At 41.0% G+C, this 27304-nt stretch overlaps 1 protein-coding gene across 1 annotated transcript in view; it reads right to left on the bottom strand.

Annotated features, from left to right (window-relative positions):
- The window catches only part of BAIAP2L1 (BAR/IMD domain containing adaptor protein 2 like 1), a 34820-nt gene extending 9224 nt beyond the window's left edge, over positions 1–25596 (bottom strand). The window contains exons 1-5 of the mRNA XM_039732535.1: positions 25315–25596; positions 17101–17176; positions 14204–14290; positions 232–293; positions 65–136 (exon numbers count right to left, since the gene is read on the bottom strand). Of these exons, the coding sequence (XP_039588469.1) occupies positions 65–136; positions 232–293; positions 14204–14290; positions 17101–17176; positions 25315–25365 (348 nt within the window). The 5' untranslated portion in view covers positions 25366–25596. The remainder of the gene's footprint in view (positions 1–64; positions 137–231; positions 294–14203; positions 14291–17100; positions 17177–25314) is intronic.
- Positions 25597–27304: the final 1708 nt, after the last annotated feature.

Genomic DNA, 27304 nt, shown 5'->3' with positions numbered 1-27304 from the left:
TAAAAAAATTCTTTGACTAGCAAGAGACAAATAAAATAGGAGTTTTAGAATTGAATGTACTTACAGTCATATATTTTACATCCAGGTCTGTTTTCTTCTCCAGTTCAGCTATAATTTCTTTATGGAATTTTTTGAACTTTAAAAACAAATAAATTAAGGGTTATTCAAAATTGGCAAAAGTAGTTTATAATTTCACAATCAAAATGAATTAGAAGAAATCATTTGACTTACACTCTCCTCTAGACTGTCATTAAGTTTCTTGTGTGTTCTTGAGATCTCTACCAGAACTTGGCCTGTTGATAAACACACAACCATATTGGTTTCTTTTTTAGACTTCTGAAGTTAGTTAACAAAGAGCAGTAATAAAATACATTTAACTAAATACTCATTAATGGTTATGTTTAAGAGGGGTAGGAAATTTCTTGCTATTGCTCATCACAGCAGCTGAAATGAATAATTTACTCTGGCCACAGACAAACCAAGTAGTTCATAAGTGACAGAAGAATAACTAATCATGCATTGTTATGCAAAAGAGCCCTGGAGTGCCAGGAAATACCTCCTTCTCTCCAGAGCAGCTCCTGTTCAGCTTTAGTTAACAGCCCCTTTTTGTGCCAAGTCAGAGAATAGCACACAAGTTGTTACTACCCAAATAGCTGCTATCCATTCCATAGTCTGAAAACTAAACTTCAATGTTTATTAAGTTACTGCACCTTCAGAGTCAACAAAGCAGCCTTTCAGTTCCCTCACTGCACACCTGCTAAAACAGCCCTGATCCACTCAAATTCCCACCGGTGCTGCATTCACCAACAGCCAAGGCAAAGGCAAAGCAGATTGCTCAGCATCCCAACAGACCCTGAATATCCCATCCTGCTCTGCACAGACTGGGCACAAGCTTACCCAGCCCAGCCAGGACTGTGGGCAGCTGAAAGCTGAAGTGTTCCATTGTGCTTCAGGAGGATCCAGAGGGAACATCCCTCCGTCTCTGGGTGTGGCTGTACGTGCCGAGCAGTGCGAGCTGCAGCCAGCCACATCACCCTGCCTGCTCCCGGCCACGTCAGCCCCACGCCCTTGGTGCCCTGGCACGGGCACACAGAGTGCCAGCCCTGTCTGGGAGGTGGTGGCACTGCTGAGGGAGCAGCTGGAAGGGCCCGGTTTGACTGCACCCAAATCCGAGCAGCCGCTGCTGCCAGAGCTGAACTGCTGGGTCGCGATCAGATCCAAGCTGGGTTGCATGTGGAAGCCTTGACTAGAAATGTGTTTTCTTGGCACTCCGTTTGCATGGCAGGCCTGGCACGTTCAGTTTGACAGCTGGTTCTCTGGCACATCTCCTCCAGTGATCCTTGTATCCCTCAATCACCCTTGCAGCTGTCCCATCTGGATTTGCCACAGGTACCTGCAGTTGTGCTGTCCTGGTGCACAGGCAGGGCTGCAGAGTGACCACAGTTCTGTAATTCCTGCACAGCACTGGCAGTCACTGCCTGGGACTGTGTGTGCCTCCTACTTCCATCTTATGCAATTCTAGTTTCCTTTTTTGAGTCAACATAGAAAGGATGTATTAGGTGCCCAACATGCTGCTTTATGAATTGTGTTTTCTACCATCCGTATTTTTTGAGAACCCCTGAACAAAATCTTATCATCCCATAATGCTTCAGATTGTTCAGCTTTTCAGAAAAGCTCCAAAAGATGCCAGTAATTAAAAAAAATTGGCTCAATAAATGAATGACAGAACTCTTAATGAGAACCTTCTCATCTTCCTTCTCATCAGCTCAGACATCCAAGCCCTTCTCCCCAGAGAGCAGGCTGGTGACTTGGTCACCTTCTCAGGCAGAAGCATCCCCACGTCCATGGATGTGTTACCACCTTTCTCCCTTCTAATTTGTCATTCTCCAGTTACATCACCTCAAAATCTTATCTTCTTTGAAATGAGAACCACATCTCTTGTGAAGCAGCATGGCACAGCAGATTTTCAACTAAATCTTATAAAATGTGGGTCTGCTTTGTTGTTTATGGGGAAGCATCAGGTGGTAGAGGAGGAAACACACGTCTCTCCTGGCTTTCCAGGAATCCCTCTTCCTGCTCCAGTGCCCACCCCTACCTTTCTTTGCACAACAGACTGCAGGACACTTAGAGGAAAGAACTGGAATGCAGTGAGAACAGACAGCCCCTTGGCTAGGAAGAAAAGGAATTCACAGTCACAGAGACAGAGGGGTGCCTTTTTTTTTTTTTTAAATATATAGTTTTTCTGAGTTCTGTACAGCCCACAGAGTGCTGTGGTTTTTTGGTTCCTATTTAAGTTGCTGGTGACTACAGCAATAGAAATACTATGAGAAGTGAGAGGTGCTATAATAATTAGTTACTTACATGCAATAGAAAAGTAAATACAATTAGTTACACAAACACTCAAAGTAATGGAGGTGAGCAGTGTTATTTTAAGGCTCCAGAAGTGAATGCACTTTAGTTCCTACTCTTTCTGTTTCACCAACTCAACTCAAAATATACATTTCAGACTGTAATGGGTTTTAAAGTTAGAAGAGTTTTGTGAATACTTATCTACAACTTAAAAAGGAAAATGTTGATAAAAGAAAGCAGGAAAAATGATCAAGAAATACAAACAAAATTACCAAGTTTGTTTGATTTTACATCACAGACTAGAGAGCTGTTTGGGAACCTACAGAAATTCAGGCCAGGAACTGGAATGGCCCTCAAAATAATTACCCTTACAGATTTCAGTGCTTTTAAAACAAACTTATTCCCCCTCTGTGTAAAAAACCCACTGCACAGTGGCTGCCAAGGCAGAGCACTGAGCTAATCCTTGGCCAGCCCAGTGTTCCAGCACGGACAGACATCCAGCAAGGCGGGGCATTGACTCAGCTCGGGGCTGCCACCCTCCCTGCCACCCTCCCTGCCACCCTCCTTGTCACCTTCTCTGCCACCCTCCCTGCCACCCTCCCTGCCCAACGCCTTCCCTGGCAGTGGCACGATGGAAAACCTGAGCGCGCACGGGGTCATCTCTGTCTGCAGCCTTTTGGCCTGGAGTGCTCGCTTGGAAAGGGGCTTTTTCATCTCTGTCACAGAAAAACACTGCCAAAACATGTCCTGAAGAGAACTCTGAAAGCTGCACTTCCTTCTAAATGGTTTGTGCTGGTTATTTGACGGGTTTATTTTAGAGTGTTCTAAAAGTGTTAAAAGTGTCACTTTTAAACAGTGTGTTTAGTTGTCAGTGACTCTGTCCCTAATTTCATTTTCTTTTGCTCTCAACCAGAGACTTCCTGTACTGTACATCAGCCAAAAGTCATATTTATGTTTCATATACACATATATATACACTTTATTGTGGGATCTCCTCCCTGCCACCAGGAATCCACAGGCACTGCATGTACCAGCTCACCCATTTCATTTCCCCTTTACAAAATATTGATTTGAAACATGAAAAGAACCCATCCACAGTAACCACACTCTGATCTATTAAGATTTAAATTATAGATCAGATTCTGCACTTTGAATAAATAGAGAACATTTTTGCAGTGAACTTATATTTCTTTATTGTCAATTTAAGATAATGGGTTAGTCACATTTAGGTGGTGTTCTCCTGAATTAATTTATACAAGGAGACAAATTTTTGTAGAAGACTAATTCAGGAGAGACAAAATAACCCCTAGCCTACACAGAATAGTATCCAAGTAGAATGGAAATGGAACAACTTCAATATGATATTTGAATTTTAATCACCATGGTGAATTATAGAATAGCTCTAAGAAAGACAGTGGATTCCTCTGGATTAATGGCAGCATAAGCTAAGGCCAGGCTCCTGCAAAAAGGCACAGAAAACTACTTAAGGTGAAGACAAACATGTATTTCTCACATCAATTAAAATATTCTGCTCTATATTGAAGCTGCTCATGATTAGGTTCTATACATCAGCCCTCATAAAACCTGAAAACCAAATATTAACCTCGTCATCATTTATTGGCAAACCCCCAAACCTATCCAACAAAACAACAGAACAGAGCACGTAACACCAGGCCACTAAAGTCCAATTTGTGGCAGCCATCCTGTAAACTTGAACCTGTTTTAGGCATCATGTTATGCAATTAATTAATAAACCAAAAACACTGGTCTTGATGATAAACATAACTGTTAAAATACTTGTTTTTCAATGATACTTCTCTTCTTTCCATCTTCCCACACCCTGAACATGAAATCTTTGTGACTGAATGAAGTAGGTGTACATTAAATATTCCCTCTTTGTTTTAGAAAAAAAAATAGTTGTAGATGTTCACAGATAGTTGCTCTGATACTTTGCTGTTACCTTAGAGGTGCACTGTAGGGAAGAGAAACATCAATCTCTTTCAGAAAAGGATTTTGGGGGAACATCTCAAATATCTTAAATGACTTAAAAATTAAACAAACATTCCCCATATACAGTTCATGAAACCACGTGTCATAATACAGCTATAATCTGATAGAGGACCATGAGCAGTACTGGTTCCATGGTAAATTTCTTTCAGCTTCAGTTAGATTCAGTGCACCCATAGAAAGATCTTTTAAGCTGAAACTTCAGGAATTTGTGGAATACTTTTAGGCAAAACCAAGGATGTTGATTCCATCTGTATTTTCTATTGAGAAACTAATACAGACTAGAATTTCATTAATGATGCTGGCTTTGTTAGAAATAAACCCATAACAACTATGAGTCCAAAAGGTGCAACAGTCATTTCTTCATACACAGCATCCCCTGAGCAAGAAAAAAATCCATAAAAAGGCTGTTTTGGCCAGGAGATGAAAACCAAGGAAAGCAATTTCTCTCAGAAATACTCATTGTAAGGCCAGGACTTCTGCAGAAGTTACACTTCAACCTCACTGTTTGCACTGGCTGATTGTTCAGGTTATTTACCTTTTCACCTTGTGTTGACTGTTCTTGTGAAGTTCAAAAGAATTTGTTCAAGTTAGAAACAAAAATGGAGCTCAATCAATAGAGTTCTGTCATAGAAACAAGTATCAACAGCTACCTACAAAATCACTTAAACTTTTAAATACCAAATAGCTAAATTAGAATCAATAAAATTATTAATTACATCAGCTTGCTTGAAATATAATTCAATTTTGTTTTATTTAGAGGAGGTCACTCTTGAAAAAATTCAAGTCTCTTAATAGTGAGACTTTTAAATGTCTGGGAACAGGCAAAATGCTTAATTATATCACTCATTTACCTCCTGTTGTCCTGTTTTGTATTCAGGGCAGGTTGATTAACTTTGTGACTTAGAGATGAAGCCACATAATTATTTCTATTAAATGAAAGAATGAAAGGCTGAGTCAAAGCTGCACGTGGAGACAGCACAGCCCAAGTGTGCTATCAGATGCTATTGCTGGCAAGATGCTCTTTTCTCCCAGAAAAAAGGCATTTATGACATGGGAAAGTTGAAGTCCTCTGAAAACAGTAGCCCCCAGGAGGTAGTAAAATAGGAAGTTTCAAAGGGATACAGTGTAACAAATAAATATGATTGAACAAAACATCTGCCAAGCTTCAAACACGTTAAATTTATCATCCTGTGATAGGAAGGATTTAACTGTGCAACTGATGCTTGAATGAAACCAAAGGTTTAATGGAATTTAATATATGAAGGAAGAAAATAATAAAGAAGGATAAAATAATGCAAAACTTGCCCAGCTCTAACTGCACTTTTCTTCTGACACAATTTGTCCAGAATGCTTTTACACACCCCCCCCCCCATCTGTAGAATTAACAGTAATATGCACATAAATCAACAAGGCTAGGTCAAGTCTGCCTTTCCTTACTGCATGAGCAAACATGGAATAGGAATTCAGGAGTGAATCTCCCTGTAATTCATTTTACAAAATGGCATTGACACATGACCATTCAGTGCCATTTTGTGAAGGTGACTGCAGAAGGTGAAGGGGAGGAGAAAAAAAAAGAATAATCAAGAAAAGGGGAAGAGATTTAAAGTATAGTAGAGTATTTTAAGTCCACTCTACATGCTGGCTATAATACCCTTAGGCAGCTAGAACCATACATAAATAAAATCTGTAAATAAAATAAATATAGAAGTAAGGAGAACTTCACATTCTAAATGGCATTCTGGGATTAATTTAAAAATATGCATATTCTCATTAAGGCTGTGAACAACACAAATATTTCTGTGATACAAAAAGCAAATAAGTTAGCTAATTTAAAACAGATTAAGGGTTAAGGAAAATAAGTAATTACTTCCCAGTCTCATTGATACAGAAGAGATAAACAGTCCTGCAAGATGTCTAAGTCTAAGCAGTCTGAATATCTTGCCTCCACGTCCAGACAAAAGCAGTAAGCAATAAACAGGATTGTGCAGGACACTGCTGCTAATTTTGTGGACAGGACACTGGTGGTGTTTGAATGATGAACTCCCAGTGCTCCACTTGCTCCTTCCCACAGGACTTCACTGCTCCTGCAAAATGTATTCTAGCCCATGCTGACTTCTTAAGTGTCTTTGACCACACTCAAATTTTCATCTGATTCAAGTGAAAAAAACCCAAAGAACCCAAGCCAAAATAGCCTAAAATTCCAGCCTTTGTTTTTATCCAGTCAATTTAATTCTTTCCAGTTATATCACAGCCAACACACTTGGCCAGGAGTCCACAGCTGCTTTTCCCAGCACACAGAGCTTTCTAGGCACAAGATGCATCTGTAGAACCAAAGGGAACTTTTAGCATTTTACTTTTACAGCAAATGCTGTACACTAAGTTCTGTCCTTCCCAAATATTAGCTTTATTTTGCAACGTACACGTTTGCCTGTACATCTATAACCTCCCCACACAAGAGCCTGTCTGTTCCTCACTGGGACATACTTGGCAATACTCTCTTGAGCACTTCCCTGTCATTAGGATACACATTGCTCTCAGCATGGCAAACAGAATCAAAGAATCCTCTTATTCAAAGATCCTTTCCCATTTCATAATGAGGCAAACAATGAAGGGATAGAGCACAGTTCACTTCTATTCTAGTAACCTAGCACCTCCTATGATATCATTTCCTTTTGTAGCCCAGGATCAGAACTATATATAGTCACCCTTTTCTTGTCCTAAAACTTCATTGATGATCATGTGAAATAGCTTAGGACCACATAACAAAGGACTTTCCCAGTACAGAAGACAGAAATTTAATTACTTGAATTAAAATTATTATTTTTATTTACAACTCTGGGATATTTAAATACTAAAAGATACAGAATACTGCTCAGCTCTTTGTATCTTAGAAAGTCAATGCCTGTTTATAAGCCATATTCAGTTAAACCCAAGGATCAACTTGCTTTTTAAATATACTTTACTAAGACTAAAATTAATGCCAAATTCTTTCAGCTGGACACAGGTGACTTTAGAAAGAACTACACAGCTCATACCATGCTATAAAGTGGGCAATGAACTGCTAATCCAGGATTTATTCCCACATAAGGCTAGACAAGAGTGAATACTTATGAGATTAACAAAACCATTTTGATTTCCAGTTACTCAGAGTTTGTTCTTAGGTTGATGCTCCTATTTTCCTGTTTTAAATGGAACAAAAACATTAGCTCACATTGTATTCTAAAGAGGAATGTGACTTTACTGCAGATTCAGCAAAGTTCAGTCTGCAGTCTTGTTCCCCAATTTCTCACAAGATGTTTTGATCTCTCAGTCAAAAAAAATTCAGAGATTAGAATTTTCTTAAACATACTATATCACTGAACAGATGATAATCAACATGAAATATTCAGCTTGTCTCAGATGATTGGTAAGCACAGAAACTAAACTTTAATGTTAAAAAAAGGAAAGGAAAAATATATGCCATGTAAATAACGCATGAAAAATTACAAACTTGTTTTTCCACCTGTTACTCCATTACTAATACAGATGAAGTCTGCTGCAGGCATTTTTGTTATAATTTTTTTTTTTTACCCAAACATATAAACCCACAATACATTAAGGTTGCTATGTCAGAGACTCATCTTTCATAGGGCCTTGGAAGCCCTGCATACCACAGCTTTTCATACCTGAGCTGCAGTGGTGTTCAGTGGCTGTAATCTTCACACAAGTCAGGTGAAAAGAAAATAAGTTACAATACAGCCACAAGCCTGAACTTGCCTGGATGAAACCCTGCTGGTTTGAGCAGATTAGTTAAGGAAGATCATACAAGAGAGCTAATCCCTGTTTTACAGCAGGGATGGAAGAAACAAATCATGCTAACCAGCAAAAACTGAAGTTTTTATGGGTTTCCAGTACCAGAGAGGGTAAATATTTAAGTCATCATAATAAATGTTACATGAAATGCAATAAACCACAAGAAATCACTGCAACTTTCATTACAGCATTTTGGAACTGCCACTGAGTTTCACAGTCTTGGCAGTTATGAAAAAAACCCCAAACCAAAAAAACCCATATCTAAATTGAGTCAAAAGTTTTGATAAAATTCTCTTACTCAGAAGCCCAAGACAATTGGTTTAGGTTCCCTGCCCTGCCCCGTGGGACTGTTAGTGACATCTACAATGGATACTGGATTATTTTTTCTGTTGAGAAATAATTCAGCAGGAAGAGCTGAGTGTACAGACTAAATATATCCTTTCACTAAAGGATTTACAAGCTAGCTACAAATATGACGTTATTTTCCTCACAAAGTTGTCATTTACTTTCCATTTTTCCTCTCACTGAGAGCACAAGTACATTTTCTCAACTCAGGCTTATTTCACCTGGGGCTGGTGGTGAGGAAAGGCTGGGATTGTTCCCTCTCACGTCTCTGAGCTCAGGATGCTGAGCAATCTCCTGCCCCAAAGGAGCCCTGGTGATGGAGCTGTGTTGGGGGTTCAGGCTGGGGGAGCACACACCTGGAGTCACTCTGGGCTAGCCAGACTGGCCACAACCCAGGAACCATGGCATGGACACACAGCGAGGCCCAGGGCACCACTGCAGGATGAAGGATGTGAGTGAGGCTCACCTGTTCCAGCACAGTGAGAAAAGCTTTAAGGAGTTCACTGTTTCCTCAGGCCTTTGAGGCACAGCACAAAGGTATCAAGTCTCACTCTTTGCAGGTGTTTTGAACATGTATTTTTCCCTGGAGGGTGGGTGCTCAGGAGCATCATTAGGGGTTTCTGAGCTGAAGCCCAGTCAGGGCACACAGGCAGGTGCTCTTCCAGCTGCAGCTGCCCAGACACCAGCTCTGGTGCCAGCACCACCACTCTGTATCACACAACCACCCTGAGCAGGTCAGGGCTGCAGGATGTCACACCCCATCTTATCACTGACTGAAAATGGGACAATCAGCTTTGTAGGGTGCAGTAAGACTGAGGCAGGTGGGGAATAAAATATTGAAATTGACTGAAAAATGTAACCTATTATCGAACTTAACATGAAAAAACAGCTGGAAAAATGTCACTGAAATCCTATGAATATCTGTCTTCTTTCTTTTCTCTGGTGCTACTGCAGTTGTTACCAAAGGCCTTGTGTATTTTCACAATCTGCTTCCTCCCATCTAGAAGCCATTCTAGCCATTTCTAGAACCTGAAAATGTGTAACTTATCTGGAAGGCTTCATAACAAAATTTACAACGATATAATTGTACACAGAACAAACTTTTAGGTAGTTCTGTAAGAACAAACTGCAGTATCTGTTTCTAGACACATTCTTTATGTTCAATAACAAATCCACCTCTCATTCACTGTGCTTCTTGAATGCATAATTTCTGATTTATATTCTAGCAGGGAAATATTACAGAACTTACACTCAAGACTGGCTCATCTCCTTCCACCTTTCTTTTAGCAGACTGGAGGTTTGTATAGCACAAGCCTGGAATGTTACTGTATATCTGGAAGACACCAAACCTTATTCCTGTAAAACCCCACAAATACTTCATATTTCCCTTTCCAGACAGCTCTCTGTGTAGTTTCCTTTTATAGCACAGGAATTGAGTGGCTTCTTCATATGAAATTCCATTATAAATATAGCAGAATACTCGTTCATTAATGCTCCATAGGAAAAGCTGGCCTGATTCTAACTACTTGAACTGCAGCCTCTAAGCTGGCTTCCCAGAAGTTTCCACCAGATGAGGTGCTAAAGGTTCTGCAGTTGCTGGCACTCTTCACTCTCCCTTGTGCCCAACACAATCCGTTCCAGAGGCAGCACGCTGGGATACAGGGATGGCATGGATGCAGTGAGGTGACAAGATGTCAGCTCTCTCCTCCCCAGCTGAAATGAGCCGGAGAAGGGAAGAGGTGTCATCTTTCTAAGTGAAATAGGATTCCAGCTGACAGGGTCAATGTATATGTGTTGAAGTAAGCCAGCAACTCTCCTCCCTCCCCTGTTTCAATGGAAACTGAGCTAGCATCATTCATCCTAAACCATGGAATTTTCTCTTTTCCTGCTTGATTTTCTCACTAGTGAGAGTGACACAAGTTGACAGTTGTGGAGACCTTTAAAATTAAACCACTTGACAGGCAGAAGTCTTTTGTGAATGTGTTCAAATCCTATCTTTTAACCTGAACAACAGTCTGCTCTTTTGTGCTTCAGAGGAACATCAAGTTCAAGGCTGTCAGGAAGGAATTCCACTTCCTCTGTGCATCATGAGAAGTTTTGGGGTTTTCTCCCCTCCTCTGTCTTGTGGCTGCTACAACAAAGAGCAATCTTTTACTTCAATACTTGCTTCTCGAGATCATTTGTAGTGGTTTTTAACCAAAAGATTCTTCAGAAAGGAACCCAAATTTTCCCAAATTCTTATATTTTAGACTGCAGATGAGCATAAGCTCTTGCATAGCTGTTTCCAATTAAGTTTTAACACAATGCAACTATTAAAAACAAGCCTGTAAACCACAGTAATCTTTAAATAAATTATCAGTCTTAGATTAGGAGAGACTTTTGTCTCCTCTGATAGCTCTATTAACATATTGATCCTCTGCAATTTAGTTCCATTGATCAACACCATGCAATATAATATTTTTCTTTCTTCTTCTATTTGGACAAGCAATTAATAGTTTACACTCCTTAATTCTTGAGCAACCAGCTCTGGGTACAGATCCATAATGTAATTGTGGGTGACTGCTGTAGATACCGTTGCTACACAACAAACTGAGTGGGACTTTACACCCACAATATAAAACGAGATGTAGCTACAATAACTGGCAGGTGCTGGAGAAGATAGTTGGGAAGATATGAGAAGCAGAATTCCATAGACAAGCAGGAAATAACTTCTCAATTCCTTGTGCAAGGGAAGCCTACAGAGACAGCCCTTTTACTAGAGGAGATTTTATTTACATTATAAGCACTAAAAATCGACATGACAAAGCTGACAAGCCTTTGTGTTTCGGGCAAGACACAAACAATTAGCAACATGTGAAAGTTACTATTTTAACACTGTGGTGAAGTGTCTATGTGAAATTGGTTTATTTATTTCATTGCATTATTGAAACACAGCATTTTATGCTGGTGTGGTGTGCTGAAATTTGAATAGTATGAAATCTTAACATTTTTAAACATGCAATTTCTTGTTTTCTATCTTTTGTTCCTAGAGAGATTTCCAAAAAGTACTAGGAAAAAAGCTATGCAAATTCCATATTGCAGAATAGCTTGAAGCACATACATTCAGATTCTGTCCTTTTAATACTCATAGCCAAGTCTGAGGCACTACAAGCTCTGAAATTTAGGGAAATACAAAATTAGAAAGAATGTTGACTCAATCAATTCATGCCTTATTCATAAGGATTGTGTTATGACTGCAGTACATTCTTCTACTTCCTCAATTTGCTTAAATTATTCTGTATTAAAATAATGCAGAGAGCTTCAGCCAGACTTGAAAGATAGAGACACTTAGTACAAAAGCTCTGAATCAGCTGGAATATCCAGATTTCCTTTTCATTCTCATTTCCCTATTCTGCTCCAATCTTGTTCAACAGAATAAGGCATTTCTGGCATTTTAACTTGATTTTTTTCCCCATGACTTCTTCAGCCTCTCTGCTTTCTACCCTCTGCTTCAAAAAAAATCTCCTTTATTTCTATTTCATTTCTGTTTGTCCCCTGCTGTGGGGCTGGTGTCCCTTGTACTGTCTCATGTCAGAAGCAGTTCTGTGTTTCCTTGTGGGGAGGAAGGATTGGCTGTGGTTTGATACCAATCTTTACACCACATTGGCAGTGAATATACTCTAGGTCACCCAGCAGGTTTGGGTTTGAACTGTGAAACCACCTCTAATTTGGCAGAGATAACACACGTATTATGCATGACAGAGCTGCTAGTGGTCAACCACTTTTGTTTTGGCAAGTCTAAAGGAACTCCTGATGAGATTTGCACGGGGGCTGCAGCAGCTGCCCTGGAGTTAGAACGGGCAAAGTTTGATCTGTCCTTATGCACCCCTTACTGTCAGCATGCACTGCAATATTAATAAAACACCAAAGTGTACAGTAAATACTTTTCAAGGAGATACTTTTAGAGACACCTGGGTGTATCGTATTTCTTTGGTAAATAGTTCTAATATTGTAGCCCAGCTTCAGAACTTGTAAGACTTTTTCTTGAAAATGCAAATGATCTGTCACAGACTCCTAACCACATTATCCTGCATTCATTGACTTTCCTTATCTCTAAATTAAGTATTCCATCAGAGAGTGTGTTGGAAGAAATCCAGGGTTGCTGTTTGCCCTAAGAAGAATAGGTTTTTCTGCAGTAACAGTTAAAGCAGAAGGTGAACAGAAAGCAGGGAAGAAGGCTGTGTTTTCTCAATATGGCATATCTTGAAAAAGATTTGTAATTGCAGGATGGAATTCATAGTTAAACAAAAATACGTTTTCAATGATAATTCTGTGTTGTCCCAAATAATAGGGAAAACCAGCTATTTTCAGAGGTCAGCAGAAGATTACCCAATAACAATATTTCCAAATAAGCAGACAATGTCCCACAGCGACAAGTCATAGACCAGTTGCTTCCATGCATTTGACCAACTGCTTGATTGCAAAAACCGTAATTGTGCCTTTTTCTGCTATTTCATAACACTCTGCACAGCCATTTCTTTTAACTGCTCTATAGTTTGACAGCAGCAGCTCTGCTTTCTGTAAACAGCCTGCAAAGCAAACAGAGGAGCTGCTGTCGGGACTGTTTGCTCTGCCCTGTTTGCTGTTCCACCACTCCCAGCCCTCAGTGCTCACCCGCAAGTGCTGTCAGAGCAAACCATAAAAATGCAGGCAGCCACACAGAAACCAGTGCCCACCTTTCAACCGGGGTTTGCCCCTCAATTCTACTTCTCCAGAGCTATGAAAATATATTGCTAAACCCATCCATGGTAATCATCTGAATTAACAAACTATGGTGAGTTACAGGAGGAGATGGAAGGTACACCACTGGAAAGGTCCTACATTGCCCAAAATCGAAAGTTCAGAGGCAAGACACACCATCAAGTTTTTGTCAAACAGCAAATGAAGGCATTAAACAAACGTTTATTTCTTGCAGTATAGGTCCAAGTTCTTTGCTTTGCAGGGACATGAGAATCTTTTGTCAGAAATATCACAAATACTTTGTACTCCCTTGCCCAGAGTTGCAATTGTGCTGCTCAGCCTACAGAAGTGAAGTTGTCAAGGTCAAGAGCTGCTGCTGATCTTTCAAATATTCAGAAATTATTTTCAGAGAGTACAGAACCTGAAGTGGATTTATATTAATGTAAAATTAATCTGTCTTTGGGTCTACAGTTTCTCTTTCAAAAGCTCAAGTAGAAAATAAATATAAATGCACCTGAGAATTTTTAGTGATACACTTGATCAAAAGTAGTCAAGTAAAACTGAACCCTTCACAATGACACTCAACCAGAAAATTGTTTTAGTTTAGAACTGCTGTTGTACATGAGGACCTCTCATACCAATATTCTGTTGCAAAAGTTTTTCAACATTCACCTCTACATTAAAAATCTAGACACATGTTTTTTGGTACTTACTTTAGAATTATATGAGCTCAAAAATACATGCTTTTGAATGCATATGAAGATATATTCACCAAAGGAGGGAAAAAAGAACTAAATTTGTCAAAACATTGTGTTTTGAGAAATAATATGCCTTAAAGGCATCTAATCCCTTCCATTCGTGTTATATAAAAGTAGAACATACTTCAACTGATCCTTATCTACTTCACATTTGTTCTGTGAGCTGCCAGCAGGAAAGCAAAAATAAAGGTTATACTTTGGAGTAATTTAAAAAATGAGTTTTTACTTACCCAATTCTTTAGAAACTGGAGAATCTGCTGATATGTCCCCAATCTTTGCAAGGCTATCATAATATGCTCTTCCAGCCACTACCATAACTGGAGACGAGTGAAAAAAACACAATTATTAAAAAAAACCCAAAAAAAACCCAAAAAAACCAACTTCAATTTTTATTAATGTATGATCCTATGAAGTCTTGTCATCCAGAGAACAGAGTAAGAGAGGGGTATATGGCAACAAGGAACTCCTTCTGTCAAAGCAAGTTACCAAAGTCCCTGTGCTCCCTGCTGATCTGTGAAACCAGGAAACAAAGACAGAATTCCAGAATACATTAATGAAGTTTCAGCCTGTTATTTAGCTCCAACCTCCCTGCATACCCAGAGGCAATCAGCATCTAGTGGGAAGGCTTAGCCATAAGCCATTGGTCAGGACATAGCAAGTTCCTTGGTACAGAGAAAACTGTTGGAAAACCCAACTGCAATCCCAAACTTCCTAGAAGTGCTGAGGTCTCCTGTGGTAACCAACCAGAGCAGGGAGCTGGGAAAGGGCAGCTGGCCATGACCCAGGGACCTGCAGCTGTCCCTGCATGGGGGACATGTGCAGCCCCTCAAAAACAAATCATCCTTTCCCTCTAAAGCTGGCTGTTACAGGAACCAATAATATATACCACGAGGTTTCAGTTATTCCCAGTTAATCATTTCCTGGTGAGGGCTGATTTAAAGAGCAAAGCCAGTTTCACTGGAATGAACACGGAAATGTGGGGACTGAAGCTGCAGGGAGGCCAGTGGGGAGGGACATCTTACACAGGGAACAGATCCACAGTGGCTGCCTTGCATCTTCAGTGCCTAGAACTGACTTCCACACCACAAAGAAAAGAAGTAACAAGGACAAACTGGCAAGCTTTAATGTGAATAATAACTTATTGAAGTAATTTGTCATGATTTTTTTGTAGTGGTACATTCTTGACCTAAAGTGAAAGTCAAGCAGAGCCTTGCTGTTGACTTTAGAATGCTTTTTTTTCTGAGAGGAATATAATTGCCAATTACAGGTTGGTATTTTATAGTTTTTACTAGTAAGGTGACATCTTTAGTTGCATAACAGTATGTTCACTGAGAAGCCTGAATATTTTCCAAATCAAACAAACATTTTCTGTGAGGCTCTGCTGCATTAGAAAGGGTGATTTCTGTCTAAGCTGTCTCACAGGTGCTCTGTATTCAAACTTTCTGAGCAGAAGAATTATCCTGGTGCTACTGGTGGAGCAGTGTGCCACCCGCACAAGAGGATTTGATGCCAGTCCAACTCTTCCTATCTGTGTTTTCTCAAGACAGCCCCAAGTCACTCTTTTCTCCTAATACAAGCACTTAAAAAGGAAGGAAATGTGTGATGTTCTCTGTGCTAACCAAACTAAATCAAGAACCCTGCTTGTATAGTCCCTTCACCAACACTATGGAATATAAATTATTTCTACAGAAAGGGAGGGTTTTTTGACCTTTTGTGCTCAAAGTGTAGAAAAATACATTATAAACACATCTGGAGTTCTTGTAAGTTTTACATTCTTTGTCAGCATACTCCAACTTTTCTGGAAAGCTGCAAAGTGTTTGATTAGCAACAGAGTATTTACTCCTTGTTACAGATCTATTTACACCACTCAGAGCTGATGGTGAAAAGATTACCAATTTATGAGAGTCCAAAGATGACTTTGCAACAGTTGTTGCAACACTGTAAATATTCATTTGAAATTAAGCATTCATGCTAGATATGCCTTATCAGCTAGGCTTGAAGGCACATGTAACAAGAGCCCAAATGTAACATATCAACAGCAAAGTGTGTGAAAAACAGAACCCTCAGAAACCGGTATAGAAATACTTCAAATGAATATGAAAACACGTGTTATTCCTTCTGGTACTACCTGTAATTCCTAAGGTCAGGTACTAGGTAACCACATGTTAATCCATCAAGTTAAGCACTGCCACAATTAAGTCAATATTCCCCTATTTTCATTTCCAGCAGGCTTTGTTTTTATCTTTTTCTCAAGCCAGGTCTAAAATTTGCATCAAGAGAGATTTCAGTGTCTGTTTGGCTAAGCACTACTTCTGCATTTCTCAGAGGACTGCATTACACAGAGGGGAAAGATGTGCCACAGACTTGAGTGAGGCAAAATTAGAGAGATTTTTACATGGTTTTAATATGGTATCAAGCAGTTTGACAGGTCTGCATGGGGAGATGGAGCAGGCTCTGACAGGTCCCACAGTGCAGGCCCTGGGAGGCTGGAGCCCAGTCCTGGAAAGCCCTACTTGGATTGTTTCTGTGAAGTCAATAATGGAAGCAGGCAATTATATTCTAAAATGTTTGAGAGACTGGTCCTTAGATTCAAATTCAAATGTATTCTGATTTTGAGTCAATGAAAAAGATAGCATCAGGATTAGTATGGACAACAACAATAAATCAATCCACTCCTGCAACTTGAACTAATTCACATTGTTCTGTACTCAGGGTTACCTAAGTAGTGACGTGTGTAAGTGAGCAGGAACAGATCTAAGAATGTGAAATATCTCTGAAAGGTATTTTCAGAGACAAAAAAATAACACCTAATTTATAAAACTTTGGTTTTTTTCACTTATTATTCCAATTTGGGTTACTCAAACCCACTTTCAGCTTATCTTGCAGGAGCTCTGTGCCTAAGTGTTTGTGATGCAACTTCTCCAGGACAGTGGAAAAACCCCAAAAGACTGGAGAGAAAGTACATATATTTGTATATTTGTGCTTGTTAGTTGGAGTTTTTTCCCTCTTAATTAAATACATCCAAAATTCAACCTGGGAATTAAGCCTATACATAACCCACATTCCAATACGTATATTTCAATGAGAATGAAACATTCTTTCTAAATGTAGCACCTGGGAAACTTACCATTAACAGCTTTTTCATAATTCTTCCCCAGATTTATTAAATTCCTCAGTCCGGGATTGAACTGTTCCATAACATTCTAGTGAAAGGAAACAAAATTTGTGTTAAAACCAAGGCAATTCCACAGCCGGTGTCAGTGTTAACCTCAGTGTCACTCAGGCCTAGTTTACAAATGAGAAGTCCATGGATGGATGAAAATTGGAGGATTTGAGAGACACAGGAAAACAAAGAATGGAAGGGAGAAGAAACTCAGCATTTAATATCAACAAATGGGGAAAAAGAAGTTAAACTATTGCAACAGGAGGTAAAAAGGAGCCTGGCTGTTTATAGTACAAAAGGATATCAAGTGTGTGATCAAAGCTTGTGCAAGACCACCTTTTATGGTAGGTGATGTTGGAATGAGAGAAAAACCTTTATGCACTAATTGTTTTATAAATTCAGACAACTTTCTGACAATGGTTCAAGATTTGAGTTCTAAATTAAAAAAAAAAAAAAAACCGCTAGAAAAGAAAAGAAGAAAAATTTCACCAGATCTCTGGTTCATATTCTTTGTGGTTTCTGTGTTACAGATGCATTTAGGGAAATTAGCCATTTTGGGATTTTTTGCTGTATTTTTGTTTGTTTGAAATTTGTGCAAAGCCATGTTTTTTTCAGAAAGAAAATGAAAATGATGACCTTATTTAAATAGAAGGGGGAAAAAAAAAATCCACTGCAGCTGCTTTCACTGTCAAATACAATTACTGGCTGAAACAACCAGAATCTGAAATCCAGCAGCTCCAGGCAGGACTGCTCTCATTCCTAGCAAATTCTACAACCTGCAGATTCTGCACCTCCTTTCCCCAGGATCTTCCTAACAAAACTATGGCTCTGACATTACTCTGTGAAATTACACTGTCATGAAAATAAGATAATGAGATTCCTATAAACACCATTCAGTTATTCTTACTATTTTTATGGCAATACTTTTATGACACCACTCACTACTGTTCACACAGCAGAACTGTCAGCTTCAAGGAATTCAAAACAGATGCTTTCTGTTTACAAGAAACACAAGACTCAAGACAAGTGAAATACTATCAAGCTTTTGTCTGTTCTACTACTAACAGAATGAAAATATTTATGTTTAGTACACAGGTGGGCCCAAAAAGGACAGCAATACTGTCACACTTGTCTATTTTCAGGCAAGGCCATGCAGACAAATTCTATTATTTTTCAAAAACATCACTATACCTGGATTCTGCTGAACATAAAAAGTGAAGGATTAAGTCCAATAATACTTTAACAGTCATACTGAGTACAAATATAGATATTTTAAAAATATACGAAACTATTAGATTCCAATACTAGAATAGCATAAATTACATTACAAGCAGACACGAGCAACAATACCTGGCCTCACTGCCTTTGTGTACCAATTAAATGCAACTGGGATTGTTTTCTGGTCTGTCCCATTAAACTCTCACCCACCCAAGTGCAATCACTGCAAACAAACCAGCTATTGTCCCCAGGCCCTTGATTTGTGTTAACTCACAAACCACATCCAGAAATCATTTGGGAAAGCTGTTTCAGGTGGAGCCAACAATGCCAAGGGCTATTCTAACAACTGAACAGGATGGATATTCAGGCTCTGGTGGCTGGGAATATCCCTCCTCCTGCCCCAGCTCTGGAGTTTGCTGCCAGTGTTGCTGCTGTGGCTGTTGCTCTCCTCCTTGCTGAGGCACTCTGACTGTGAGACACTTGTTCCAGGGAGAAAGTTGTTTCTTCCTATTCCAACTTTTTGCTATTTCTTCCCAACTGTGTACTAAAGACGGTGTCTGTTGACTTACATGGAGTCAGTGAATCACAAGGAAAAAAAAAAAGGATGAATTAGGGGATTGTTTCAGGATAAAGAGTCCTGTATGTTCAAGGATATGGGGAAAAAAAGATGTACCACGATGGTGTGTGTCAATGGCAAGTAAGAATCTCGCTGCACCTTGAATTGCCACTCTATACTGAAAATAATCTTGAATGATTCTGCCTATGCTAACTCTGTTCCTCAAAACAAACAATTACAGAGTAAAACCACTTATTGCCACCTACCCCAACATTCTAAGAAGAACATGATAATTATTTGCCTTGAAGTATTGATTTTTGCAATGACTGTCTTCAGCATTCAGGGGTAAAGATCCCAGTTTCCCTGGCATCTTCTAATTCAGATTTCAACCCAGTGATTATCAGTTGTTTTCATTCAGGAGGAAGTGAACAAGCCCCAATAAAATTACCCTTAACAGCTCCCCTGTCTAAAGCAGCCCCCACAGCTCTGGTTTCTCACTAGACCTCTTGACCCAGAGCAGGTATTTGTGTACAGCAGACACAGACCATGCTCTGGAGACACAGCAGTGGAACACAGGGGACTCACAGGGAGAGCTCCAGGACATCACATCTGCTCAAGGTGCACTAAAACCACTGGGAAAGGTGAGGAATCCACGTACAGCCAGTTCCTGCAGCAGCTGGGGGGAGCACAACTCAGGGATCTTTTCTCCATCAGCCCAGGCAGGCTCTGGAAGGGTTTCAGGCCACAGAGGTTGATTGTTAGCAGAACCAGTCCCTGGACGTGAACGCCCCAGAAACAGCAAAAACCTCGGCAATGGAAATTCCCCTTTGGAATCTTGGTTTCCCAGTCTGGTTTATGGGGATCAGCTGATCCTCCCAGCACTGGGCAAGGCTCATCTCAATCAAGGGTTTGTGTTCAACAGAAAAACTTAACTCTCCCTGACCCCTCTGCCACGTCTCCAAGATGTGATGAAATAATTCTCAGATTATTTCCCCTTCATGCATTAGGAAAAAAGCAAAATATGTGATCTTTTTCCTTTCTACTGAAGACTAGATTCCCAAAGCAAACAAAAAACCTGGCCACACATCTAGTGGTCTTTCTGTACAGTTAACCACAGGTAACCACTGGCTGTCTTTGAAGCCCAAGAGAAGTATCTAGAGCACTTTATCAAAAAGGGAAACTGTCACAGGCAACTCCCTCTTCAGAATGAGCTATGGATTTGATATTACCAAGACATTTCAGATAAATTAAAATTATTGTAGTATTTTATTCAGCTTCAGAAGTTATAGAGGACAAGTGCAATTCCAATCAATTTGTACAGCTACTTTTTCTTACCATGTCTTATAGTTTTATAGCTTCTCTTACTTTAAAGGTCATAAAAATGAGTGGGACTGAACACCAGTGCAAAATTTCAAGTCATACAATAAAGTCAGATCTCAAAACTTCTCAAAAAGGAGGACAGAGGAACAAAGAAAAAATTCTCATCAGGAAAATAATGAACTTAAAATTGTCAAAAGTCTCAGAAAATAACAGTATTTTTATCTGCCTTGGTGTATAAGGACATGCAAATAAAACCTTTGTCTAAATCCAAATAAACATCATATAGTGAGAGAGAGCTTGGGAGGGATAAAGTGGTTCACAACACATCATTTGCCTGTACAGTGAGGCACACAAACAGGGCCTAATTGTCAATCGTGTGTCCTATATTCCAGTGACACACTACCTCTCATGAACAGAATAATTAACGAGAAGAGGAGGCACATGATCAGATCCTACAGCTTTCTATTATTTAGGATGAATGGAAATAAAGGGAAACATTTACAAAACAGGCAACTGGAAACATCTTTTATGCAGGGACCTTTAGAGCTGGCAAAAGCAACCTTCCAAGGGAAAAAAGCATAAGAGAAACATATTCTGGTAGTTTGAGTCACTAAATCCTCAGAGAATCTCTTGTAAGAGTTGCTGTGTTCCTTTCACCACATGAAACCAGGGTGAGTTATCCAGCCTGGTAGTGTGGAGCTGGCTGAAGAGGAAGAAGCCCTGAATTTCCACTTGTTGTGAGTGGGTATTAAATCTTCCGCAGTTCCTGATAGTCACATAAACAAGGCTAATCTTCAAACCAAATGACAGCCATTGTAAAAGTGCCTTCCTGTAAATGCTCAGCTTTGCTTTCTGCTTAAAGACACACCTCAGTGAACAATAGCTCAGCAGGTATGAACACAACTAAACAATGCATAGGCTCCCTGCAGTTTCAAGTTTACATCCTGCAGGCACTCTTGCAAGAGTGAATAACAAAGTATTTGGGTAGAATTCTGAAATTAGAAAACTACCAGAGAAAAGTAGATCTTGATGTCTACCATCACTCCTATTACCATCACTATAGCTATTCATAGCTAAGCTCTGTATAGCTACTGGTGATTTAATTTAAATTGTTATTCCCCAATTTGAAAATGAGTAAATTTTTAAAGAAGTCTCCAGTGGCACCACATCACGTCTGAGCCCCCTCTTGAGAAGATTCAAAAGGTGTACAAAAAGGAAATAATACTGTGCTCTACTGGACTCGAAGCATTTTGTACATTAGTGCATTTCATCTCCTCCTTTAGCTCCTGACATCCATAATACAGTTTTCATTCAGAAGGGCACAGTTGAGCCCTCAGCACATCTCATGCTAATATATCTCATTTGTACGTTAGCTTAATATTATTTTAAAACAGGTTTAACAGAATGGAAAAGACTAAATCAAGATGTCAGTGTTTATTCAAAAATACTAATTCTTATGACTACTAATTAGTCGTCTTGATGGAACATTTCTTGTTTAAGAGAAACATTAACACATCATCCATCAGTGTGTTTCAAATACAAACCTTTTCAGGTTATGAACACATGCCCAAGGATAGACCTCAAGTAGTCATAACTCTAAATAAGGGCAGAACAGATAATTTGTACTGAGGAAGAACTGGATTTTACACGAACTCCCAAAGGATCCTCTTCCCCCAAGTTAGATTTATAATGCAGGGATGCAAAGCAACAGCCTGACTGCAGCTTGGGCTGGGACCATAGGTGAATTTGAAGTTTGAAACATAAATCCAGTAGCTTAATATAATTGTGGGTCTTTTTAAAATACAGAAGCATGGAATTTAGGACTTTAAATTGAATTTATCAGATCTACTTCTGTGATAAAACAATGTAGCCTACCAAAATAATTCTCAATGCCTCTGGGGAGCACAAAGGGCTTTTTTTAGGGGAGAGGTGGTTTGGGTTTTTTTTAAATTGTGCTTGGGTTGATAATCAAAATTTCTGGGTAAGATTCACTTGAATACAGAGAGATACCTCTTAAAACCCAGATGAGCAACACAAATCATGCCATATCAAGAGCTCTGGAAACCTCACCCCACAGGAACACTCTGAGCTGCCTGCCCAGCCCTTGGCCCATGCAGGCAGAAGGACAGGTCTGTACCTCAGCATTTTCCTGCCCTGTCCCCTTTCCCCTGCACTCCCTGTGTCACAGCCAGATGCCAAGCAGTTTTCCCCACTTACAGCAGAAAACCTGTGCAGGCTGCAGGGACACAACCACACACAGCCACTTTGCTGGGGTGACCACCTGAGTGTCAGGGGGTCCCACAGTGTCCCCCCACACGATCCCACATCCCCCAGGGAGCTGTCAGGGCAGGGCAGTGTCATACCAGGGAACCTCTCAGCAGTTCCTTGGCACAGGGAGGCTGTGGCCCTCTTTAGTCATAGGCTCCCACACCCTTGGGCTTCATTGTGCACGTGCCATTCCTATCATGCATTAGAGTGATTCTTCAGATCTTACATAAAGGGTAAATGTCAGCCCTGGTTTTTGTGTGTGCACACACATTTGTGAATTATGCTGTTTATTTAGTCAGGTTAGCTGAAAAACACTGAGGTATTCACTTTCTGGTGTTGTTGCCAGAAGAAAGGAAGAACAAGATAAAAATAAAACGGCATTACTCAGCCACCTGATGACTTCTGTAAATATATTTTGAAGCTTTGTATAACACAGGTTACTATGTATTTAATAAATCCAGTGGATTAGCTCTGTAAGAAAGAAAGGGAAAAAAAAAAATCACACAACACTCCCCCACCCCCCCAAAAATAGCAGGCCAGCAAGGTATTCAATTTAGTTTTCTATTATTTTTCCAGGTCACCCAAAACTTGATTTTTTTTGAGAAGTCTTAAGCCTGTATTTGGTCCTGCAGCACAGATGGCATCGCTGCACTGCACTGGTTTTTGCCCAGACCAAGCCTTTCTCTTTACAGGCAGGAGAAGCCCAAGCAGTGCTCTGGGTTTTACCCATCCCAGCACGGCGTTTTGGGCAGGGCTGGCATGGCACAGGCAAGGGCAGAAGGGCCACGAGCACTGCTGAACAAAGGAGAGCACACTCCACAGGGGCTGGAGCACGGCACAAAGAGGTGTTCATTTGTTTTACACGGGGGAGCTGTGATTACAGTCCCAGCCAGTGCTGAATACACAGGCTGCTTCTCTCTGCCCCTAAAGGGTAACCAACTGTTTTCAAGATTTCAACTCTGATGGAGAAATAACTGCTTTAAAGTGGACTCCGAATCCATTCTCTATCTGAAGCAGCCTTTATACCTTATCTGGATAAAGTTTCAATTTTTAATGAGGGCAGGGCAGGAGGGTTTCCAGGCCTGTGAGTACGAGCTATGTGATGCAACATGCCAGACCTCTCAAAATACCTACAGAGGAGACATTTCATCACAATGTCAACATTAACTTTGTATTCCTTTGTGGTTTTCCTGGTTATTTCAATCTTAAAGATCCCTTTGAATTAGTTGAGAAAACAAAAACTAAATCGCCAACTTTCCCAGGAAATAAGTACTGAATAACAGGGAAGGTTTTGCTATTTAGAGGTGTCTCATTCCTTTAAAGCCTATTTTTAATTATATCCATTAAAACACACAGGAGATCTTCTCCCCTCTCCTCTGTAAAACTGTTTTCACTGCATTGTGGAAGTCGATAGACAGAGGAGAGCATTCCTTTGTTGGCACAGCCCTGAACAGTCAACTTCCCAGGTTTCTCCTCTGTGAGCCTGTATTTACAGGGTGCTCTTCTGAGAGGGGAATTTATGTTTGCTTATGGCCTTGCCACAAACGTAACTGATACCAAAAAAGCACCAGACTATTTAAGATTATCTGCTCTGGTTCTAGAGGACAAAATTTATACCTAGATAATCTTGTATTTTTTCAGTAGTTTTACATGAATTTGATATCTAAGTCCAAAGAAAGTAAGCAGCAAATACAACAAGACCCCAACATAACTGGACTACTTAAAGGGAGGCATAAAGTTGACTTAAATTAGTGTTGAAGAGCAACAAAAGTAACAGCAAAATTTACTCCTAGTAATGTTTTTGGAAACCTTTAAATACTGATGACAACATCTTCAGAAATATGAAAACATTTGATAATAAACCAGAAAAAAAATAGTAAATAGTGAAATAGACCAATCCACCAGAAAGCTTTCCTTAGGGCTCAAAGCTACAAGTGCAGTGCAGCTGTAAGTTAAATTTGCAAATGCATTCAATCATGCAAATTTGAGCGCTTTCTCTGGTACAACACACTGTACAGAATGAGGACTACAGATACAACTATGGATTACTTCACTGCCCAACCAAAAGTATGATTCTCAGGGGAATTTTTCCCAGTTAGAATCGCTGTGTTTTCCAAAGAGTGTGTTTATAGGGAGAAAGATTTCGGAACAAATGTCTGGTGCCCATAAACAAAATATTTATAATTCTACAAATAACAAGGCGTTTTGGAAAGTTTAAAACCTCCCAACACGAACTGAACTACCCACAGCAGTCGGTACTTTGAGGCAGTGCTAGGGTGCACCCTCATAAATCTGATTATCAGCTCGGGACGCTGGCAACCAACTCAATTCGGCGTAAAGCCATTTTTAGGCTCTGGTTTGTGTGAAGAAACGGTTTAAGCAGGGGACCACAACCACCAGGATCTCCAAACCACCTTATCACCAAACACACCGAGGGAATTGGGGCTGGGTGTTGAACAGAGCCTGCTGGGGAGGCACAAACCAGTCTGGAAGCCGCCTTGTCCCGCGGCTGCCGCGGCCGAGCCCGCCCGGGGCTGCGGCGGAGCCAGGGGCAGGGGGAGCGGCCGCACACACCGGGGCGGGCGGGATCGTCCCGGGAGCGGGGAGAAAAGGAGAAAAAAAAAAAAAAAAAAGGACAAAAAGGAAAAAAGAAAAAGAAAAAAAAAAAAAAAAGAGAGAGAGAGAGAGGAAAGAAAAGAGAAAAAAAAGAGAAAAGTTTGCTGCGTTTCCGCGTGAGGAGCCGCGGCTGCCCCGCGCCTCCCGCGGCCCCCGGGGCAAAGGTGGCGGCGGGCAGCCCCTCCCCGCTCCGCACTCACTTTGTACGTGTTCTCCGTCAGCTTGTTCACCTCCTCGGGGTCCCGGGACATGGTGCCGGCGGGGAGATCTCGGTCCTGCGGAGCGCCCCGGCCCCAGCGCAGCGCAGCGCCGCGGCAGCCTCGCGTTCCGTGCCCGAACTGTCAAAAACTTGCGGAACCAGCCGGGCAGCGCCGCCGGGGCGGGCCCTGCGCGCCGCCGCTCCCGACGCGGCAGGACTGGCTCGGCGGGCGGGGAGGGCCGGGCCGGGCTCGCATGGCCGCCCTCAGCTCAGTTCGGCTCGGCCCGGGCGGGGCGGGCGGAGCACTCGGACCGCCTCTACCTGGGCCACCGCCTCCATCCTCGTCCTCCTTCCTCCTGCCCGCTCCACCCCTCCCGCAGCCCCTGCCCCGCTACCAAAGCCCGACCCGGGCCGTGGGGAAGGAAGTCCTCTCACGAGGCAGCTCTGCTCCAAGTGCCCCGCGAAGGCGGAGGTAAACTTTTCATCCCAGCAATTAAGTGAGGGTTCTGTAGGAATTAATTAGTCAGAATGAATTAGCGTAGCCCTGGTAGTGCGGTGATCCCCCTGCTTCCTTCCACAGCAGCCCCCATGAGGGAGAGCAGAGCGGGGAGACCCCCATCCCAGAGACCCCTCAGGAATGGACACAAATGTTCAAATATTTTTCTCCCGCGTCCTAGTCTAGTGCACTGCCTAAGCTTCCTCCTACACGCTGAAGTTTTCTATTTGTTTTAAATACACACCCAATAAAACACTGCCCTCAGTCATCTTTCCTCTGTGGACTTACTTACAAATCCTTCATGGAGAGGGTGGTGAGGAAGGCTGTGGGAAGCTGTAAATTTTTGTGGACCATAAATTGCCCAGATTGTGAGATTAAAGTATGCCACTTGGAATATCTTTCTGATAAAATAATACTGGCGCTATCTTGAAGGGCTTTGTGGGAACTTCATAACCTTGGGTTATTTAAAACTAGGTTATGGTGCTGAGTATCGAGTGTGTGAGGTGTAATTGCCCTCCTCACACGTTGGCTGCCCTTCTCTTGGTCGCTGTCTTTACCTCGGTTTCCCTCACTTTATCACAGCAATAAAAAACTGGACTTGGATCAGAATCCTAGATATTGGACTCTGGTGAGGGAGGAAGTTGTTACGGAGTTTCAAGAGCTGCAAAAATAGTTTTGGAGCACGTGGAGGTGCCTTTAGAATTACAATTACAATTGACCATCTGGGGTGGTAAGGTGTTCTCTTGGATGCAGCTAAAATGCAGGCAAGAAAGGGAATTTCAGGACTCTTCATACTCACAGGTGAGGTCTTTACAGACTTCTGGTATGTATTATAAATTAAACTTCAGTTTAATTTATAATGTTATCCTATGACATAATGGATTGTTTTGGGCCCAAGTCTACAACTGATGTTCCCTCTAAGCCCTGTTTGCTTGTACAAACAGTCCTGTCAAACGTGATGTGGCTGCTTGCCTGAGCATGGCAGAAAGTCACACTGTTTATGCCCAAGTCTTTTGTCTGCAGAGTTTGTTACAACTCTGAAAACAGACTGGGTGCTACCAACTTTTGTGTTACCATATGCCAGTGCATGAAAAGGATGTTCCTCCCTAATAAGCTGATCAAATTTCAGGGAGCAGGTACCCAAAGGAAGATGCAGAAGAGGACTTTCCCTTCCCTGCTTCCTGCTAAAGGAGCTGGGAGTGTAGTGTATAGCAGGGAGTGTTTTATTCCTGTTAGGGGCATAGCATTCCTCTTTCCTCTGGGTGCTGTGGAGCTCTGGGAGCTCACCCAGGATTCAGGGTGTTTGTTTCCAGTTGGCTTGCTAAATTCAGTCACAGTAGATTACAATGTGAGTGTAAATGGAGTGTGCATATCAGACAGAAACAATATGGATAATTTATTTAGGCAGAAGTGTTTAAATTGTTGTGACACTTAACACATTGTGGGAATTCTCAGCATTGCCAAATATACATTTGTAAAGGTCTTTCTTTTTATC

This window comes from Passer montanus, unplaced genomic scaffold (assembly GCF_014805655.1).
Source record: "Passer montanus isolate IOZ18808 unplaced genomic scaffold, ASM1480565v1 scaffold8, whole genome shotgun sequence".
Classification (NCBI taxonomy): domain Eukaryota; kingdom Metazoa; phylum Chordata; class Aves; order Passeriformes; family Passeridae; genus Passer; species Passer montanus.
The sequence above is the reverse complement of the archived record's forward strand: the minus strand, read 5'-3'. Positions and strand labels throughout refer to the sequence as shown.